This window comes from Quercus robur, chromosome 10 (assembly GCF_932294415.1).
Source record: "Quercus robur chromosome 10, dhQueRobu3.1, whole genome shotgun sequence".
Classification (NCBI taxonomy): domain Eukaryota; kingdom Viridiplantae; phylum Streptophyta; class Magnoliopsida; order Fagales; family Fagaceae; genus Quercus; species Quercus robur.
The window spans coordinates 45,863,107-45,884,760 of record NC_065543.1 but is presented as its reverse complement, the minus strand read 5'-3'; the positions used below and the strand labels follow the sequence as shown (position 1 = coordinate 45,884,760).

Here is a 21,654-nt window from a genome sequence, read left to right as displayed (position 1 = left end):
TGGCTTGACTAAGATGGATATCCATTATCCAATGAGTCAAGTGACAAGAGCAAGACATTTTTGGTTGGACCGTATAGATTGGGATTGGAACGTGTAGATTGGGTTTTGGGTTACTGTTTTTGTCTGCAAATGAACATTGGAGACAATGTTCACACTTGGTTTTATTTAATGGATGGACTAGACTTCATGCTTCAATCTTATAATATAAGACCCACGAAACAACAACTAGACATTAGCCATTGAATTGGTTAATCAAAGTTGACTTCTATGTTTGATAATCACAATGGAGTATCAAGATGCATGTGTATCTGTGAATAATCAACATGATTGGCTTGGAGAGCTATAACATTAATTTGGTTGGATAAGTATAGATTAATGTTAGCAAACTACATAATTAAATGTAGAAAGAATCTTAAATGATGGTAAGATTAGTACCAATCTTAGCACACTTATTGCAGTTGTTGTTTCTGGTATTGGCCATTTTTTCAAATGGATATCAATAATTTTCTTAATGATGACTTGAGTGAAGAATTCTACATGCAGTTTCCTCTGTCATCTTCGTCATATTGTATGGACTTAATATGTACCTCAGTATGCGTAGTTATTTTCTTGGGCTTGGCATCTTTTCTTCTTCTTTAAATGGTTACTAGCTCAAATAGACCAAATATGCCTCTGATTTTATTTCTCCTCTTGATTTATTGACAAGGAAATTATTAGCACTCCACGAGAGTCTATGCTTGACTCACTCCCTTCAGTTTCAAGCCTACACTGATTCTGATTGTTCATGAGACCATACTAATTATAATTAATTGTTGCTTCCCCATAGGTTTTTTATTTTTTAGTTGTGATGGTTGTTGCAAGATATTGGTGTCACTCTCTCCTCTGCCACTTCTTTCTATTGTGATGGTTGTAGCACGATTCAAATTGCATACAATGACATTTTTTTTTATAAGCAAACTAAACGTATTGAGATCGAGTGCCATTTTGTTCGTCATCACTATTAATCTTCTTCAGGGTACTTTGCGGCTTCACTCCATGTCATCTTGAGACTAATTTGCCAACATGTTTGTTACTAAATCTTATCCATTAAGACAATTTTGTGATCATTTGTCCGGACTCAAGGTGTTATCCCTAGACCTAAGCACATTTTGGCCCATTGCACTTACTTTATTCTATGATTGTATTATCTACTATTAGTTCTAGACTCTACTTGTATATATTATAGCTAGGCTTCCCCTATGCATTATGAAAGTTACTATTTAGACCCTTAAATGGCTTAGCTACTAATTTTAATCAATTGTTTCAAATATTAATTTAGTAATTTATATTAGTCAGTGTTTGAGTCATACGAATAATGGATAAATAAATAAATAATATAACTATTAAGAATATACGTAATAAACTTATACACAGAGAGACAACATTCGTTCACCAAGTGAAAATCCAAAATTGTAAAAACACTTTGAGAGTGAACCCCAATAAGCAAAATCACTATAAAAGGTTGTTGTTATATAAACAGTACTCACATGACTTCCTATACATGTAGTCGAATACTGTATTGGAGCAAACCTGCTCCTTTTAGTTTTTGCAAACTCTACCTTCTGCCTTATATGTTATCTAATTTGTAATGCGATATGCAGCTTGCGAACTGATCTCTCAACTACTCCAAGATCTCTTGAAGATTTGACATAATTTATGTGGTTTCAACTTCAACATCCAACACATATATGGTGATCAAGTGTTTGGAACAATATAATGCATTCAATGATGAACAATAAGAGGGGTCAGAAGGCAAAGAATTCTTAGATCTAATTTTTCTTGTGAAAGTGCAGTCGCCTTCCTCTCTATGGATTAGTATTTATTTTTGTCTTATAAAGGTGTAGTATTTGGGCTTAAAAAGGCTACAAAATTTGTCATGAAAAATTAAGTTGGTGCTTTCTATAATAAGGTTAATTAGCTCGACAGGGTCTCAATAGACCCTCTAACAAAAATTTATGTCCAACTTCCAACTTTGCTCAACCGATCATAGATTCCCACTTGACCAAGTTCTTCATATTTGCACTCTAAATGAAACTTTCAATCTTCAACCTACACCCATACACAATACAAAGTATAGTATATTACTAGAATTACAACACAAATTAAATTTTGTCATGGAACTAATCAACACTAAAAATCCTCACACAATGTATTACTTTTCAAGACATCTAACTAAAACCCTCACACATTGTATTACTGTTGAAGATATAATCCATACTTTTAATTTCAACAGCTTCAAATATTTTATCCCAAAAATCTCTCTTATGTCTTAACCCTCCTATTTTGTCACACTGAAGGGATAAACACTGACTAAAAAAATAAACAGCATACCTATTAGGAATATCAAATCTTATAGGAGTGTTTAATTTGATTACGTCTCATTTTCCTTAGAATATAGATGTAGGATACAACAACCTCCACGGCAGCGTGAGACAACCCTCTTATCATGAGATGTAAATGTATACTTGTATATAGAGTGGTGGCAAAATGGAATTTTACCCTTTCCGCACACAACGGCGGCTCTAGAAAGTTTTTTCAAGGTGATCATTAAAAACACTTAATTTTAAAAAATTTATTAATAATAAAACTTGAATATATTAACATCACAAAATAAAAACATATTCAAATACATAAAGTTTTAAAATTTTCTTTCACAAGTTTTCATATTTTAAAATTGTTGTGTGATATGATAGTTTCACTATTAATACTCTCAGCTTCCTCTTTTTCAATATACACAATCAAACAATTATTAAGCCACTGATCTGCTATTTAATTACTAACATATTGCCTAAATAAGTACTAATATAAACAAAATACATTATCTTTTTGAAAAAATATATCACATAAATCCAACAAATTCGGTTAAAGACTAAAGCAAATGCTAACAAACTAGCTATTTGAAAAGTGCGCATTTTTTTATATAAAAAAAAAATAGCAATTTTAAAATATGCCAGTTGAAAAAAAAAATTAAATCACAATTAAACATTTGATTTGAGATTTTAGGCTAACATGTTTGTTTGAGCAATTTTTAAGAAGTGTTATGTTCAAAGCATTTTTGTAACAATTTCACAACAAAACCTAGGTTGTAAGTTTTTACTAGTTCTAATTTGAACTTACCACTGAAATTATTTTCTATTCATCAATAACATGTTATTTAGGATTTGTTATAAAAATATTCGAAAATGTTATGAACATAGCATTTCTTGCAATTTTTTTTTCAACATTCAACGGACAAAATTTTTGAAGAGGTTTAATTTTATTTTTAATGGACTCAATTGTTATTAAGGGTGTTCAAGTGTTTTTTTAGGGTGGTGAAGTTTTTTTTTTTTTTTTTTTTTTAGAATGGTCAAAAGACCCATATTAATTTAAAACTCAAAATTTTTTAAGTTATATTAAAAAAAAATTTTAAAAATCAGGGTGGTCCTGTGACCACCCTGATTAACACTTGGTGCCGCCAATCTCCACACATATGATAAATTGTTTTATTTATTTTTATTAAGAATGAAAAATGTTGGTCTACTTACAAGGAAGACCAATCCTCCTATAGCTATGCTTGCGTAAGTTTAGAAAAAATTGCCAAAAACTTTATAACTTAATTGACATTTGTCATGTAGAAAGAGTTTGTAAGTTTATGAGGGAAAGAGTTCGAGTTACAAGATTAGTAATATATTGTAACTATTTCAAAATAAAAAATAAAAAAAATTATTGATAGGGATAAAATCTAAAGTCAACAGAGCCAAACGAAGGTGATAGACTAGTTGATATACTAACCACGAAGTTAATAAATAGGCTCACTACTTGTACGGGCTTACCTCTCGGACGAACTTACCACATGGACGGACTCATTACTCGGACAAGTTTCTTGCTCTAAGGAAGACGAATCCAGGGTAGACGGACGGGCCCAACTAGAGCCAAGTGGTGCCTACGTAGCATGTGTGGTTTCCAAGAACCCCAATATGGAAAGACCTTGCGCCATATGTATAGCCATAAATCCAAAATTTCCTATAAGGAAAGGATCCCATAAAACATAGGCATTAATGAAAATCTTCTCTATAAGGAAAGACCTTCCTCACCAAGGAATAAAGGTCAGCTCAACACAACTATAAAAACCCCAAAGGCTCTCGCAATAGGAGGTACACATAATTCTCCAACTTTGGCACTCTAGAATTATAGAGATTTTCTTTCTAACTTAACCTTCGGAGGGTCTTTAACCGATACCACACCAGTACTCTCTGTAAGGTCTGTGTTTGTGTTTTGCAGGTTCTGTCAAGAGCACGTGAGGACCGTTCGGTTTACTGGCGATTTTTTACATCATCAATTATAATTGCCATTATTAATTTCATCATCACTGATTGTGTATATGACCCTACAAAGGTGATTGACAATAATAAAAATTGTGATAAAAGCAAAACTACTCACCAGTCACCACGCTAATTTAATAATTCATATTCTAAAGCTAATAACAATCCCATCCAAGCAGAACTTCTTTGTGGTTTGTACTTCATATGTTCATTTCCACGAAGCAACCACACACTGCACTTGCATTTTATTTTATAGATACGACAAAATTTCAATCTATAACATCTGATTTATAATTATTTCTTTTTATTATTCGGTTAAGATATTAATTAGTTTTATGATGTATGTGAAATTCGAATCTCATATTTCTCTTATTCGATGACAATAAACTTTAGCATTTGAACTAACTAAAACCCATATCATTGCACTTGCACCAACAATATTAGGGACAACCATTTTCACATCAAATTTCACAACTTTTTAACTTGTGTGGTTGTTAAAATTAACAAAATGTGGTGGCTCCATATATATATATATATATATATAAATATATATACATGCATAAAGCGTACATCATTCACAGTTGCATATGTTAACAAATTGTGAAATTGGATCTTTAAAATTATTTCACCTGCACCGTATCAATGTAATCATTAAAAAGTGGATTTGGGAGAAAACTATTTGTATATAGTTAAAATTGTTAACCTTTATATAAGATACACTACTGCAAGTCTGCAATGGATTCAACTTACACAGAGTCAATGCAGAAGAAAATGATTATTCACGAGCAAAATATGAAAAATAATTGGACCTAAAGATTCCCAAAGTCATATCTGAAGTTTTCTTTCACACCAAATGACCAAATAGAATTATGATGACAACTTGTATATATATCCAGGATAGGTCCATGCGTATAGCTAGTCCAGCCTGCTATTTACCTAAAAAATTGACAAGTTTCAACAATGTGCTTCCCTCTAATTGGATGAATTTTAATGTGATGGAACACATGGATTTGGCTCTTTGTGGCAACATGTGTTGCACAAGGTTGGCGTGGCGGCTTGGTTTATATTTTAGTTTCGGCCTTAATGGGCTTTTAAATTTTAGTCCAATTTGGCTACCAAATTAAAAAAACTACTACCTTAGTAAAATATTTAGATCAAAGTAATGCACGTGTAAAAGAAAGATATATAATTAATCATGGATTAAAGGATGTTTTTCATTTTAACATGGTTCAAGAAAATGACATGCAAAACATACCAGAGAAATATATAATATCGATAGTTATGTAACATGGATAGAGGAAATCCATCGCTGATTGAGTCAGTTGTAACTCATGATGTACTGAATTTATCTTCTTCTTAATAAAGGATGTACTGAATTTATCTTCTTCTTAATAAAGTTACAAGTTTTTCATCAAAAAAGAAAATGACATACAAGCAAGACTGCATCCTAGGTGTCCTACTTGAGCCAAGATTCAATTAATCTTTTTCTTGATTGAGACATAATATGTGCTTAATTTAATTTCTAAACCACATTAGCGTTAATGGATTGATGGGGGTGTTGATTCGTTGTATTTAGGGTCTGTTTGAGATTCGCTTATTTTGTTGAAACTGAAAACTTTTTTTATTGAAAGTGCTGTAGATAAATGTAAATAGGAGTGTTCACCAAATCGCATAAACCACAAAAATTGCACCAAAACCGCTCGTAAAATGGCATAACCGCACCGCATCGCAAGTAATAGTGCATTGTACCACACAACACCGCATGGTGCAGTGCAGTTTGCGGTTTTATAATAAGAAAACCGCACAAACCCTCTCTATATATTAATATATTTATTTATTTTTAATATTAAATATATTATTAATAGTTTAATAACCCAAGTTTTCAAAAAAAAAAAAGTTTAATAACCTTAGCAAGTGTTGACTAGAAAAGCCAACCCAAAATAAAGAAAAACTAGCTCAATAATTTAAAACTTGGCCCAAAAAATTTGAAAAATTAGTTTTGGGTTGAGTAGGAAAAGCCCAAAAATTTGAAAAATATACTGAATTCAAACTGCATCTTATACATAGTATCGCACATGTGACAGTAAAAATGAGGTGCGGTGCGGTTTTGGTTTTGGCTAAACTCTAAACCGTACCACACCGCACATGTAACTGCAAAAACAAAGTATAGTGCAGTTATGATTTTAGCTAAACCGCACTCCAAAATGCGATGCAAAAAATGGCTCAAAATTGCACTGCGAACACCCCTAAATGTAAATGTTAGCTGAAATAGTACAATAGAACCTATGAATAGTACCAAAAAAATATAGTGGGGCCCATAAATAATAGTAAAAATAAATTGAATAGTAAAATAAGTTGGCTTTTTAATTTGGAGTCGAATGCACTTTTAGTCTTTGTTATCAATAATTTGAAGCTCATTGGGCCATGGAAATGAACTTAACTTGTGAGTTTTTTTTTTTTTTTTTTTCCCCTTAAATGCCCACATTTTAAGTGTGTCCTCAAGGCCCATTCTAAAAGGAGTTTGCACGTTACTTATTCATTTTGAAGCCCATCATTTGGTGTCAATTTTGTCTCGCAATTGCCTCTTGGATCCTTGAAGCCCATCCTTATTAGGCGTCTCTGTGCTGCAAACAAGTTCGGCAAACAATTGCCTCTTGAATCCAAGTTGAAACAGTGAAACTATTGCATAATTTAACTACAAATTCCATAAGTAAATATCACAAACAATTTATATCAACCACAATATCAAATACCAAATCTAAAAGCAATAATAATAGGCGGTTAAACATGTAAAACAAAGATTTTGGTAATAAATAGGAAACCAATGAAGAATCTCTTCCCAAAAAAAACCCAAGAGTCCAATCTCATTAGAAAATCCATTGTAAAAGAACATTTATAAAGTGACAAAATTTAACTAAAAAATTAGTTGTAACCTTGTGAGAGTGCCTTTTTCGGGATACTCAGGCCCAAGGATCCCGGGCCTGAATGAAAAAGGAAGGATTTGGTGGACCGAGCCTTGACTCACCGCAGCTAACGAGCTGTTTAAGAATCAAGTGAATGCAGAGAATACTTCTGACAATATACAGAAAAATGACAAACAAGGATATCGAAGAGTGCCAAAAATTAACAACGTAAGTTCAGAAGGAAAGAAAAAACAGGATTAGCAAGACGATAAAAAAAAGTGAAGTGCTGTGGGGATCCTGAGAATTATGAAACAGTATTTCATTAATACATTATCTGTTTGATTACAAAAAGCTCACTAGGACGTGATACAAGGTCCAATCAAGCTCAAAAATTGCAGTCTTGAATGGCTATTTCAGCCTTCAAAACTTGCAAAGTTTGATTCTCGTTGAATCCAAGTATGTGCAATAGTGGCATTTACAGGATATCGGGAAGCAGTATTTGTTTTTCCCTTAGTATTTTCTTTCTGCATAGATTTTTCTGATAGTTTTTCCTAGAGAATTTCTTCTTTCTTGCGTTTCTTTCTTTTTTTCTCGCTGCCTTCTTCACAACCCATCCCCTCCTTTTATAATGGAGTTTTCTAGGCGTCCCGGGGAACCGTTGGTTCCCCTGTTTTGTTCTTTTGCAAACAGAGCATGTTCTGTCCCCATCGTCTCGGTAAGTCCCTTTTCCGTTTTCTCTCATTCTTTCCTTCTCTTGGTTCTGATTCCTTCGAAAGCTTCTGGTTGGCCATCCTCTTTGGGACGTGCTGAGGTATGCCCTTCTCGGCATCCCCATTTCTAGAGTCTTCCTCTTTTCCCTTTCTTTCCTATTTGGGCGGAATCCTGTTCTACCATTTTTGAAAGTCATTTGTTAACATTCTTCTTCCCTGTCCTAGTTCCCCGAGGCCCTTTTTCTGTCTGTGCCATGAAAGGTCGCTCGCGTTTTTTGCTTTTATTTCTTGTTTTTCTTCTTCTGTCTTCTTTCTATCGATCTGTCCCAGTCTTCCTTTTTATTTGTGCTTGAAGGGGTCTGCGCTTATTGAGGATCCTTGCTTCTTTATACTTTGTCGTGGTCTCTTTTTTGGATGCTTCTTTCTTTTCTGGGCTTCAGGATCCTCTGGGCCTTCCTTTTATTCCCCCATGGGTCATCCGTATCTATTGCTTTGGGCTTAGCCTGAATTTTTCCTTTTGGGCTTGACTTGTTCTTCTGTTTTGGGCTTATTTTATTATGACCTTTTTTTTAGACCTCAACAAACCTAAAACTACAATCTTACTTAATAAAATAAATATTACTATATATTTTGAAAATTTAACTGTTAAATTACATGTTCTTTATGCTCTTAATACATATGTCAAATTTAAGATTGGTATAAAAACTCTCCTCTAGTAGGAGCTCTCTCCCTCGTTAGGTACAAGTTTCTTCCTCCCTTAGGTTAACTAAGGGTATTGAATTTTGTCTTTTCTTTCTTGTTGGTCTACCCAAGCAATTCACGGGCTTCTATCATGGTGGAGGATGTCATTGATAGTTTGGAGAATATGCGGTTAACAGCGGATGAAGAAGATGTTATTGCTATTCCTGATGAAGAACGTATGGCAGAAATAGAGATTTGCACTTTGAGTCTTATTGGTAAGTTTCTCACTTGTAAGCCCTTCAATAAGAGGGCGGCAAAGAATACTATTCGGAGAGCATGGGGGTTAGATAAGGATTTGCAAATTGTAGATGTGGGATCAAATCTATTCCAGTTCAAATTTCAAACCGAGTTTGATTTGAAACGGATCCTTAAGGGAGGGCCTTGGACCTTTGATAATCAGTTGCTTATGTTGAAAAAATGGCAGAAGGGTATGAGTGCCAGTAATGTAAAGCTTGAACATGCTTCCTTGTGGGTTCAGATCTGGGGGGCTCCATTTGACATGTCATCTCCTCAGGTTGTAGCATTGGTAGGAAGTAAATTGGGAATGCTGGAGGAAGTTGAGAAACGAAGTAGGCAGGATGATTAAAACTACTTCATGAGAGTGAGAGTTGGACTGCCAATATCGAAACCACTGAGAAGAGGGGCATATCTGGTTGGGTCGGAAGGTGAAAGGATCTGGGTTACTTTTAAATACGAACGGCTCCCATTTTTCTGGCATTATTGTGGCTCTCTCGGCCATGATATTCGACACTGTGCGGGTTACTTTACAGCTAAGAAGAAGGAGGGTTCGGTGCAATTCCAATATGGGGAGTGGCTTAGAGCAGTTGGGGGTCGACCCCGGTCTCCACAAAGGAAGACTAAGCCAAGTGGATCAGAGGTTGATGGAGATGGGCATGAGCACGTTGACAAGAATGGTGGAGCTCAGCCGTACAAGGAAAAGGAGACGGCGACGAGAGATGAACAAAAACGGAACCCTAGCAGCATTATGATACGTGAAAAAGGAAACGACGTGAATCATGGAAGTTATCCGGATTTTCAGTAAGATGCTCCCATAACGGCTGCCACAACTAAGACTAATATGGAAAGGGGAGTTATTGGCGAGGTGGCTAAGGTAAATCACAATTTAATACTGAAGAGGAGTGATGACTCAGTATATTTGAAAGGGAATGACAAAAATGTCAACGGGACTGATTGGGCTTTTAGGCCCAAACCAAAATGGACCCGTATTGAGCGCATGGAAAGTGGGCCTGTATCAAGTGAAGGAAATGATTTCAAGTAGCAGCTAGGTAAAAGGAAGGCCATGTAATACGCTGATGAGAGCAACTACGAAAACTTGGATGCAGTGGTCTTGAAGCAGCAAAAGGCAGATGGGCAAAAAATTATTATTATTGACAGATCGGTGAGGGTGGAGATGCACCCTTGCCGGGAGCAATGAAGCTTCTAAGCTGGAACTGCCAAGGGCTTGGGAACCCTTGGACAGTTCGAAGCCTCCGCAAAATTGTGCGGGATCAAGCTCCCAAGGTATGTTTTCCAATGGAGACAAGATTAGACAAGGATGGATTTGAAGAATGGTGTGGGGATTTACCTTTTCGGAATAAAATTATTGTCAAACAACCAAACACAGGAGGTGGCTTAGCTCTAATATGGAAGGAGGATGTACAGGTGGATTTAATCAATTACACCATGCACCACGTGATGGTCAAAGTGACTGAGGCAGATGGATTTGCATGGTTCTTGATGTGTTTCTATGGATGACCGGAAGCAGATCAACAGTTTAAGTCATGGGCCTTGCTAAATCATCTCAGATCATTTGTGAACGGACTGTGGATATATATAGGAGATTTTAATGCTATCCTAAGCTCATCGGAAAATTGAGCAAACGTCCACCACAAGCTCGACTTATAGATGATTTTAGAGAAGCATTGGAGATGAATGAGCTAAAAGATTTGGGCTACAAAGGTTACCAGTACACTTGGAACAATAAACGACCCGGAGAAGCTAATACAAGGGAGCATTTAGATTGGGCTGTGGCGAATGGAAAGTGGAGAGAAAAATTCCCATTGACCACAGTAACCCATCTATCCTCACACACCTCTGATCATGCACCAATAATACTCCAAACAAAGTCCCATATGGATCGGATAAAGACTAGTGGTGGGCGTAGCTTCAAGTTTGAAGAATCATGGCTTCTTTGGGAAGATTGTGAGGGGGTAATAAATGAGGCATAGGAGAAGAATATTGAGGATAGCTCGGGTTTGGAAGCAGTAAGATAGAAAATAAAAATTTGTGGAGATGAGTTGCAAGCGTGGGGGTCATCTAGAACACACCCGAACGCTGAAAAGATTAAAAAACTCCAAAAACGGGTTGAAGTGCTTCAAGCAGCGGAGTGTACAGTGGAAAATAGAGCTGAATTTTTGGAAGTGAGTAAGAAGCTTGATAGTTTACTAAGGCAGCAAGAGATTTATCGGGCTCAGCGATCTCGAGTATCTTGGATGAAACATGGAAACAAAAATACATAGTTTTTCCACTCAAAGGCTTTGCAAAGGAGACGGCGGAATTTTATACAAGGGATTAGAAATGAAGGAGACAATTGGGTTGAAGTACAAGAGGACATTGCACGGGTAGCAATTAGTTACTTTGGGAATTTGTTTAGTGCTAGTGTGTGTGATCGAATTGAAGAATGCTTACAGGTAGTTCCATGTAAGGTGACAGAGGAGATGAGACAATCATTATCCAGGGAGGTTAGTGCAGATGAAATCAGGGAGGCACCGTTTCAAATGGGACTAACAAAAGCACCAGGACCCGATGGTATGAATGCTTTATTTTATCAAAAATTTTGGCATATTGTTGGTAATAATGTGGTTTATGCTGTACTTGATTTTTTACAATCTAGTGTTATGGTGTCTGAAATAAACGATACAAATATTGTGCTTATTCCCAAAGTTAAATCACCCGAAAAATTGTCTGACTTCCGACCAATCAGTTTATGCAATGTCATATATAAAATTATCTCTAAGGTGTTAGCAAACAGATTGAAGTAGGTTCTTTCCCAGATTATATCTCCTACACAGAGTGCATTTGTATCGGGCCGACTTATTACAAATAATGTGTTGTTGGCATATGAAACCTTGCATACAATGCATGGGAGGAAAAAAAAAGGAAAGAATGGCTCTCTTGCTCTAAAGCTTGACATAAGTAAAGCTTATGACTGGGTGGAGTGAGATTTTTTACGAGGTATTATGCTTAAATTGGGGTTTCCTGAAATCTGGATAAATTGGGTGATGACATGTATTACTACTTCTTCATTCTCTGTTCTCATAAATGGTAAACCTTTTGGAAGTATTTCACCCTCTAGAGGACTCCGTCAAGGAGATCCTCTTTCACCTTATTTGTTTCTTTTGTGTGCAGAGGGTTTTGCTGCTTTGTTAGCAAAGGCAGAAATGGAGGAGCGTATACATGGTGTTCCAATTTGTAGGAGAGCACCAAGGATTTCCCACTTGTTGTTTGTTGATGGCTCTCTACTCTTTTGTCAAGCCACACGAAGGGAGGTCATTGCGATCACTGATACGCTTCAGACATATGCACAAGCTTCTGGCCAATGCATAAATATGGAAAAATCATCAGTTCTCTTCAGTAGCAACACACTAGTTTCACAGAAGGAGTGGATCAAGACCACTCTTGGAGTAAAGGAAGTGGAGCGCTTTGAGACTTATTTGGAGTTGCCTACAATGGTGGGTTGTGCAAAGTACCAATATTTTGCTTATTTTAAGGATAAAGTTTGGAGGAAATTGCAAGTTGCTCTCAAGAGCTGGGAAGGAAATTTTAATAAAAGCGGTGGCCCAATTGATCTCGACATACACAATGGGTGTCTTCTTGCTACCTGTAAGATTATGTGATGAGCTAAACCAAATCTGTGCAAGATTTTGGTGGGGACAAGTTGAAAATGAAAGAAAGATACATTGGAAGAGTTGGGGGCTGCTATCTCAATCAAAAATGAAGGGTGGTATGGGTTTTCATGATCTAAGAGCCTTCAATTTAGCCATGCTAGCAAAGCAGGGTTGGCATATGATGCAGAATTAGGAGTCTTTCACATTCCAATGCCTAAAACACCGATACTTCCCCCGATGCAATTTCTTGGAGGCAGATGATTCCATAAATAGTTCATACGTTTGGAATAGTCTAATGGCTGCTATATCCATTTTGAAACAAGGAAGTTGTTGGAGGGTAGGGAATGGGGCATTAATTAGTGTCATGCATGACAAATTGATTACAAACCATACTACATGTTAGGCCCTTCATCCCCCTATAGTGCAGGAGTGGGAATGGAGGGTCTTTGATCTAATAGATTCGAATAGGAGGTGCTGGGATAGAGAGCTGATCTGGAGTAAATTTCATGAAGAAGATGCAGAAGCAATTTGTCGAGTGCCCCTGAGTAATTGGTGTGTGGCTGACCGGTTAATGTGGCTTTACAATAGAAATGGCAAGTACTCAGTAAAATCTGGTTACCACGTGGCGAAACAGGTACTTAGAACGGATGAATGGGTTGAGTGCTCATCGGGTTCGGGTGGATTAGAGGTATGGATGAATCTGTGGAAATTGAATGTCCCTAGCAAGATTAAACTGTTCGTATGGAGGGCCTGTCAAAATATATTGCCAACACGCGTGAACTTAGCTCGAAGGAAGATTATTGAGGATGACTTATGTGAACTGTGTAAATGTGCTCCAGAAAATGGAATTCATGTGTTATGGGAATGTGGGGTTGCGCAAGGTATTTGGGCAAGAAGCTTGGTGAAATTACAAAAGTTCACTCAAGGCCAAGGTGATGTCTTACAACTTTTAGCTGAATTGTTGCAAAGGTTGTCGACCGAGGAGTTTGAAGTATTCTTGCTTGTGTCTTGGCTTATTTGGAATTAGCGGAATTCGGTGATTCATGGAGGGCAAGTGAAGGATCCACGGCAAATTCTTAAAAGGGCTGAAGATTTCTTAATAGAGTATCATCAAGCGCAAGACCAGTTGGTGCTTCCGTAGAACGTCCAACAGCAGTCAAGTGGGTGGCAGCCTCCTCATTCTGACCATTACAAGTTGAATTTTGATGTGGCTATATATACAGATTTGGGATGTTTAGGGGTGGGAGCTATTATTCAAAATGAGAGGGGAGAGGTTATGGCAGCTCTGTCTGCTAAGGGACCATTTGTTTAGGATAGTGAGGAAGCTGAGACTTTAGCTTGTCGAAAAGCACTTGAATTTGCTATAGATGTGGGATTTTTAGACTTGATAATTGAGGGTGACAATGTATCGGTAATGAGAGCCGTGGCATCAAACTGTATGGATGGGTCCAGACTAGGCAACGTCCTTGAAGACATTCATTGGCTTGTAAGGGGTCTGCGATGGAGTTTCGTTAGCTGCGTGAAGCGAAGTGCCAATACCGTCGCCCATTCTTTAGCCTGTTTTGCTAGAAATGTACCAGATGAGCTGGTTTGGATTGAGGATAGTCCACAACCTGCTAGAGAAGCTTTGTATAATGACTCATTGATTTTCAGTTAGTTGAATGAAAGTCCACGTTTCAAAAAAAAAAAAAAAAAAATACACATGTCAAATTTTGTATCAATCAGATATTATTTATTATGTGATCTATAGCTAATATTAAATATAAAATAATAATAGGACGATTATTCCAAATTCATAATAATATATATTTATTATTATTATTAGAATCTAAATTTAAATTAGAATACAAATAGAAAAAGAATAGAATAAATTAATAAATAAACAAATGTTCCACTTTATAACTATAATTACTATACTATTATTCATTATAATAATAACTTATTATCATTAAATAAATCATTAAATTATGAAATTGAATGATCAAGTTTGTTACTTTTTTAGTATTAGTAGAAATACCACCAATATCTCTATTCCCCCTTAAAATAAGAATACTTTGACTGGGATTTTATGAAAAAAGCCAAAGCCCCTTATCGGATTTGAACCGATGCCTTACGCCTTACCATGGCGTTACTTATGCCTTACCAAAGCTTATATTTTATTTATAATTTTAAACTACAAAAATTTGCAATCTAAACAATTTATTGATGACATAACTATTGATCTTTAATTTTCTATAAATTTTGTAAGCATGGAGGATATAAGAAGAAGATGTAATTCAATGGTAGATTTGTCAAAATTCACCTTCAATAAAAAGATATTGAGTAAGGTTGTAGTCTTAGGCTATAACTAATTTTGTAGTTAAACTTTATCCTCAACAAATTACAATAGTCTATACTCATAAAACATTGTCTTAGGCTCTATACGCAACCTCTGCAAAATACCATGCTTGTTTTCCTACTGTTATAGTCCCTGAACCACTTTCATCCTGTAGTGATCTTGCATATGAACAAATCTCGCTTGCATGAACTAAAAATATTGGCAGCCTAAAGAACTACTCGAATATTTGTAGCAACAATGAACTCTTTGGAAGCAAATTATGCACATTTAACGATGGTTTAGTGCTATGGGTGCATAGGAACAGGGCCGGCCCTAGGCTTAGGCCAATTAGGCCATTGCCTAGGGTCCCATCACTAGAGAAGGCCCCAAATTTGGGGGCAATTTTTTTTTTTTTTATAAATATTTTTAGGAGATATTAAAACATTTTAGTTTGCATTTTTTTTCACTATTAAGAAGGCTCAAAAAATTAAGTAATGCTAAAAATAAAGATAATCAAAACAAATTTAAATAAGTAGGTCTTACAAATAGACGTGTTACTAATCACAAGTAATTAAAATAGAAAAATCTTAAAAATACTATAAATTTCACTACATAACTTTTATTTATTTAATTATTTTTATACAAAATAAAAATTATACTCTAGTCTAATCTAAGTGTATATGTGTGCGAAACTCTTTTTTAAAAACTTGAATCTCGGCCATTGCCCCCCACACCCCATAAGAACTTATATTTGTGGAGTGATCATTACACCAAGGGTGCGTGGTGGTCTTTATAACTTTTATAATTTGATGTGACAATGAATATGATAGGTAAATTTTAACAAATTATTGAGTGCATTTTTGAATGAATATTTGTGATTTGTGATATATTTTTGTAATTCTCATGTTGTAAATTTTATGATATTTCTAGTATCTTTGTGAGCCTCATGTCATTGATCACATTCATTACAACACCAGTTTGTAGTTAAATTTGTTACAACTTTAGCATTTTCTCCCAAAAAAAAAATCATATTAAAGAGTAAAAATAATGGATTTAAAAAAATTATTATATAAAATGCTAGTTAAATATTATTTAAGTGATAATATAAAGACCTCATTTGAAAACTTCGCTTTAGGCCTCCAAAACGCTTGGGTTGGCCTTGCATAGAAACACATAATGGTTTTTCTTGTTTTTGCTATAGGCATGGTGATGCTTTTCTATGTTTAGGCTCAAGAAGGATTTAAGATCCGAATGTTTTAGCTTTGGAATGGTACCTTCGTTGCTTCTAAAAATTGTGCAACTAGTTGTTTGTATAGGTGTGCTTGTGCACAATAGGGTCAAAAGACTCAAAACAGATCAAAATCCCCTTCTTTTAGTAGAATCCAAATCATAGATTCCAACAATTTCGAGTGAAATTCTTAGAGGCAACATAGTACCATCTTCAAAAATTATATCTCACTTGATCATTTGCAGTCCAAATTTGGTCAAATTCGTGTCATCAAAGTCCTGAATTCCACATTTCAATAAAACAAGTTTCACTAAAATATTCAATATAGCACGAAGAAAAGTGGGCAAAATATCATAAAACTTGTTCTCTTTGAGTGAATCGAAATATTGTTGTCTATGAATGAGATTTAACTAAGATCCTGTGCTCACATGATGTAGTACAGTAGTAGGGGAACTTGAAGCCCCTGTCTTGAGGCAATTTGGCCCAACCTCTTACCACCAGACTAATAGTGTGTTGTTTCTCTCTCTCTGTCTCTCTCTCTCTCTCACACAGAAAAGAAAAGAAAAAAAAAAAAAAGACTAATAGTGTTTTTTTATTTATTTATTTATTTTTTCTAGAAACACTACTACTAATGGTGTGTTGATTGCATAAATATCTTGCTTTTTACATGAATATTTCTCCAAACAATAGAGGGGAGGTCTTAGAATTACAATAATCTTTAGGGGCATTACCATAATTCTCTCGATCTTCTCTCCCACAAAACACGATTTGGCGTATTAACAAAATCTCCGCAAAAATCGACCTCTTCTTCCTGTCCCCTTCAAAAAAAAACCATTCACATTCATTTATTCACAGTTTCACACTCTCTCTCTCTCTCTAAAACCCCAAACCCTTTCCCCTTCATTTTCCCGCCATTTCTCGCTCCCCAAACACAGCTCGACGAAGAAGAAGAAGATGAACGCACTCTAGGGCATCTCCCCCCTTCACTCTTACCTGCCACTCCATTTTCCATCGCTCTCGGAGGAAAATCGGGCGATGGTTACTTCGAGAGATGTACAGGAGATCGTCTCCAAGCTCTCCTCCGATAAAGCCAAAGCTCGCGAAGTAACTCTCCTCTTTCCTTTCCTTTCCTTCCTCCACTTCTCTTTTTCTCTTCCCTCCCTTCCGACGGAAAAGGAAAGAAAAATGATTATTCGGTTTTAAAAAACAAAAAAACACGATAATAAAAATTGTTGACTGAACTTAAGACTAAGTTTAAACGATATGCGTTTATTTGATTAGTATGTGATTCACCAAAATTTGAATTTCGGTGAATTTGTACCTTTATTTTTGCTATTAGTTCTAATACTGAAACGATTAGAGTGAATAGTTCAGTTATACGAAAACCCTATTGTTTGATTTTTCCTGTATTTTCTTGTTAACCAAACAGAGATTTAGTGTACACATGTTTCTTCTTGATTTCATCAAGAAACCAAAAGAGAAAAAGAGAAATGTTAAGTTCGCAACATTTTCAGTTGATACTGATGTAACAACTTTTACCACCTAGGATTTGCTATGAAAGTGTTGTGGATAGCGCTTTGTGAAACCAAAAATGTGATAAAAAAATATGAACTCAATTGTGCGAAGAAATAGTTGTATGGGGCTTGGTTTGGTGAATCGGTCAAGCCGTTATACGAATTATGATTTAGTTTACATGTTTTACTTGGTTTCCAAAGTGAATTTTTATGTAGGTTACTCTCATTGTTTTATTTGGAAGAATGAGTACAATGCTCTATTCAATTGAGACGGATTGCTTTGGTTCATGAATGCTTGTGTTTTCCTGGCTCAATAGTTGAAAATTTCGGTCTCTCATTATTTACTCTCAATTATCTACAATTAAATGAATGTTATTCTATGCTTCTTTTTGTCTATTTTGTGTTCTGAGTTAGTTCATGCTTTAATATACGCTTGTTTATTTCTTGATTTCACCCTGAAATTAAAAAGAAAAGAAAAGGAAAGAGAAAAAAAAAGGAACCCATTACGTGAAATAGTTGTATGGGGCTCAGTTCTGTGATACGGTCACACAGTGATACAATTTCTGATTTAGTTTCTATGTTTCACTTGGTTACCAAAGTGAATTTTTGTGTAGGTCACACCCATTGTTTTATTTGGAAGAATAAGTACAATGCTTCATTTAATGTTTGTGCTTTCCTGGCTAAATTTCAGTCTCTCATTCTTTACTTTAGATTATCTGCATTTAAATGAATGTTATTCTATGCTTCTTTTCGTTTAATTTATGTTCTGAGTTAGTGTACGATTTAATGTATGCCTGTTTGCTTCTTGATTTCATCCAGAAACCAAAAAAGAAAAAAAGTCAATTATGTGAATTAGTTGTATGGGGCTTGGTTCGGTGAATTGGTTACAATGTGATACAAATTTTGATTTAGTTTCTATGTCTTACTTGGTTACCAAAGTGATTTTTCGTGTAGGTTATTTGATACAATCTGCTCAGGGTAAAACTTTATGTGGATTTGATGTATTCCATTGTTTTATTTGGAAGAATGAGCACAATGCTCCATTCAAGTGAACCAGATTGCTTGGCTTTGTGAATGATTGTTTTCATGGCTGAATAATCATAATCTTTGGTCTAACTTTAGATTATTGGCAACCAAATGAATGTAACTCTATGGTTCTTTTTTGTTTAATTCATATTCTGAGTTTGATGTATGTGTGTAGGAAGGGATAAAGTTGTTGAATACATGGTTAGAAGGAGAAAGATCGATTGCCTTTTGTAAATTTCTTGGTCAGAACACTGCAAATCTAAGACCTGATGAAATCCCTCATTGTAAGATTGAATTTTAATCAAAATTACATGTATTTTTATGGGCATGGCCTCATTGAAAGCAAAATTAAATGGTCTTGTTTTGGTTCTGCAGCTGAGACATGGCCTTTTCTTGTTACTTTGCTGATTCAATGTACATCATTGGAAATATCCTCAAGCAAGAGACGATTGCCGAAATTGATATATGCAAAAACTCTTCGAATTGTTGTTCAACGGGCTGAAGATGCTAAATTTTCTGGTAGTTATTGAATGACATAGTTATTTATAGGGTTGATATTGATATTGAATGTATGTGTCAGATAATTTTTAGAAAAACATATGTCTGCCTTATGTTTTACAGGTGCATGCTGAAACCTAGTTTCTAGTGGGTATTAAATTGACTTATTCATTGGTATACCATAAGTTTTTATTTGGAAACCACTCAGCTTCTCATTGGAGTTCTTTTCTACAATGCAAATCTTCTACTTTGGTGGAAACATGGTTAAACTGAAAACTTGTTACTAGTATATAGCATTTTAATTAAGCCGATGATGAAGTCTAATAGATGGCTGTCAGTTTTTGGTTAACTGAAGCTCTGTTTTCTTGCTTAGAGAGCAGAGCGTAGGACTTCTTATTTGAATGTAACTTAGTTTATGCTGGTTTTCTTGTATGTAAATCAAAATCCAGTTATTAATTGTCATAATATCTTCCCATTCCGTTGCCAGTTTTCTCAGCAAAAAATGGAGGGATTGTTTAAAGAAAGAATTCTATATTGTACCATCCTGACATGATTGTTATTTATGAAGTTATTTGTATGCATTAATAGATATTATTTTTCTTGGAATTGACACTAGGAGATTTTGTTTGGGTTCATCCTCATTTCAGGCAAAATGCTGCCTTTGTTATCTGCGGTTAAATCGCTTTTTAATCACATATGGGATGTCTTAAGCAATGTTCCAAGCTTTCAGTCCGAATATGGGGTTATTCTCCGGCATCTTTTGGCTGTTAGAGATTATCGTTTCCACATGAGAAAGCGCATATATTGCAGTGAGTTTTTCTTTTAAATGATCATGAGGCAGACATGTCTCCTTCTAATTGTTAAATAATACAGTCATTAACAATCTTCTCTCTTTTTCATATTCTGTTTTGGCAAGACTTGGTGCTTCTTTACATGGAGAAAGTGGAAACAAGTTTGGGTGAGAAGATTGATGGTCAATATAATCCCAAAGAGGAGGTCTTTCGATGCATCCTTACTCTCCAATCACTTTTGGAAAATCCTCCTGGAGATTTCCCTCATACTTTTAGGGACGATATTATTAAGGGGTTTGTTGGGATTTTCTCTTACATAAGGTAAGTCATGAATTCACCCTGCTCCTGGTGAAAGGAAAAAAAAAAAAAAATCACCTTGCTCCCCCCCACTCCCCAAATTGAAATGATGTGCTTTTTTGTGATTTCTTTTTGCTGATAGTGGTTGTGTACATGCTTTTTTCATTGTTTTTACTGTTTCAGGGATGAGGGAAAGATTTCACGCAAGCTTATTGAGTGTGTTAATACATTCTTGTTAAAGGATGGGCCAAATCTGGGCAGTCAATCCCTGGAAATCCATAGTTCTGTGCAGCAATTTGTGTTCCGTTGTTGGTTGACAACCCATGATCGAGCACTTAAGGTTTCTTTATCTTATATTTTGTAATGATTTTACTTATCAAAAAAATATTTTGTAGTGATTGTCTATTTTGATGGCTAAAGTAGAATTTTGGTCATTGAAATTTAGGATTGATTCTATTTTAGTCTCTAGATTTTAAAAAAGATCTAATTTTGACCTTGACAAATTTGGGCAATGTAACTTCCATTCACATTGATGATGATGCCGTTATAAAAATTACTGACAAGCTATTGTTTATCGAATGGATGGAAGGCTTGCATCACTCAAAGTTAAAAATTTCAAGAATGAAATTGGAAAATTTTAAAATTTATGGAGCGAATTGGAAACTTCTCTCTATTTCATGGACCAAAAATATGGTCTATGCATTTGAATGTTTCAAATTGCTTATATATATATATATATATATATTTATATATATATATTGTGTGTGTGTGTGTGTGTGTGTAATGTCCATACTTTATTTTGCAGGATGCACTTATTCAATATGCCAGGTTACAACTAAATTTAACTAGAGGTGGTGCTGATGCGGGTTCTTTGGTAGATCAACTTTTGGACGTAATTTGTAAGGATCTAGATCAAAGCAATATATCCAGCACTGGTGTGCCTTGGTGAGCGTTCTTAACTTTCCGTTCCCGCTTTTTTTCTTTTCTTTGGTGCGTGTTTATTGGTGGATTTTTTTGGTATTGATCTGAGTAATGATTATTTATATATTCTTTGTTGTTCAGGAATGATGCCACTAAAGATGATAAATTTGGGACTTTAAATAGTTCACAATGTGGTTTGGTGGAACTTGCAGCTGTTGTATTTTATCGGGTAATTATTCGACTCCTTTTGTATCTCGTACTTGTATTCGGTTAGCAAATGATGCTGTGTGATCCAATCGGATTTGTCTTTATCATAGAGCTTCTTCTCAATTTGAAGGTTACATAAAGTAACTTCAAGGACTGTTGCCAACCCCTTTGTGTTTGCTAATTTAGTGTGGTTTTAGGTGGTACAGTGTTGTAAAAAAGTGCCTGTTGGCCATGTATAATTTTTGCTTACTTTATTTGTATGATTTCACATTTC

General features: G+C 35.2%; 2 protein-coding genes across 4 annotated transcripts in view; both read left to right on the top strand.

Moving 5' to 3' along the window:
- The first annotated feature begins 8,785 nt into the window (after positions 1-8,785).
- Positions 8,786-9,280, top strand: LOC126704235 (uncharacterized). Its single transcript, XM_050403252.1, has one exon. It carries the CDS (start codon positions 8,786-8,788, stop codon positions 9,278-9,280), a length of 495 nt encoding a protein of 164 aa, XP_050259209.1.
- Positions 9,281-16,854: 7,574 nt separating this feature from the next.
- LOC126703666 (serine/threonine-protein kinase ATM) overlaps positions 16,855-21,654 on the top strand; it is a 58,457-nt gene continuing 53,657 nt past the window's right edge. For 2 of the 3 annotated variants that reach the window (XM_050402710.1, XM_050402709.1), the window contains exons 1-8: positions 16,869-17,230; positions 18,842-18,950; positions 19,042-19,185; positions 19,812-19,973; positions 20,081-20,276; positions 20,436-20,592; positions 21,058-21,197; positions 21,315-21,402. In XM_050402710.1, the coding sequence (XP_050258667.1) occupies positions 17,162-17,230; positions 18,842-18,950; positions 19,042-19,185; positions 19,812-19,973; positions 20,081-20,276; positions 20,436-20,592; positions 21,058-21,197; positions 21,315-21,402 (1,065 nt within the window). In that variant the 5' untranslated portion in view covers positions 16,869-17,161. Of the gene's footprint in view, positions 17,231-18,841; positions 18,951-19,041; positions 19,186-19,811; positions 19,974-20,080; positions 20,277-20,435; positions 20,593-21,057; positions 21,198-21,314; positions 21,403-21,654 lie in introns of all 3 variants that reach the window. The other variant, XM_050402711.1, reaches the window with a different exon arrangement.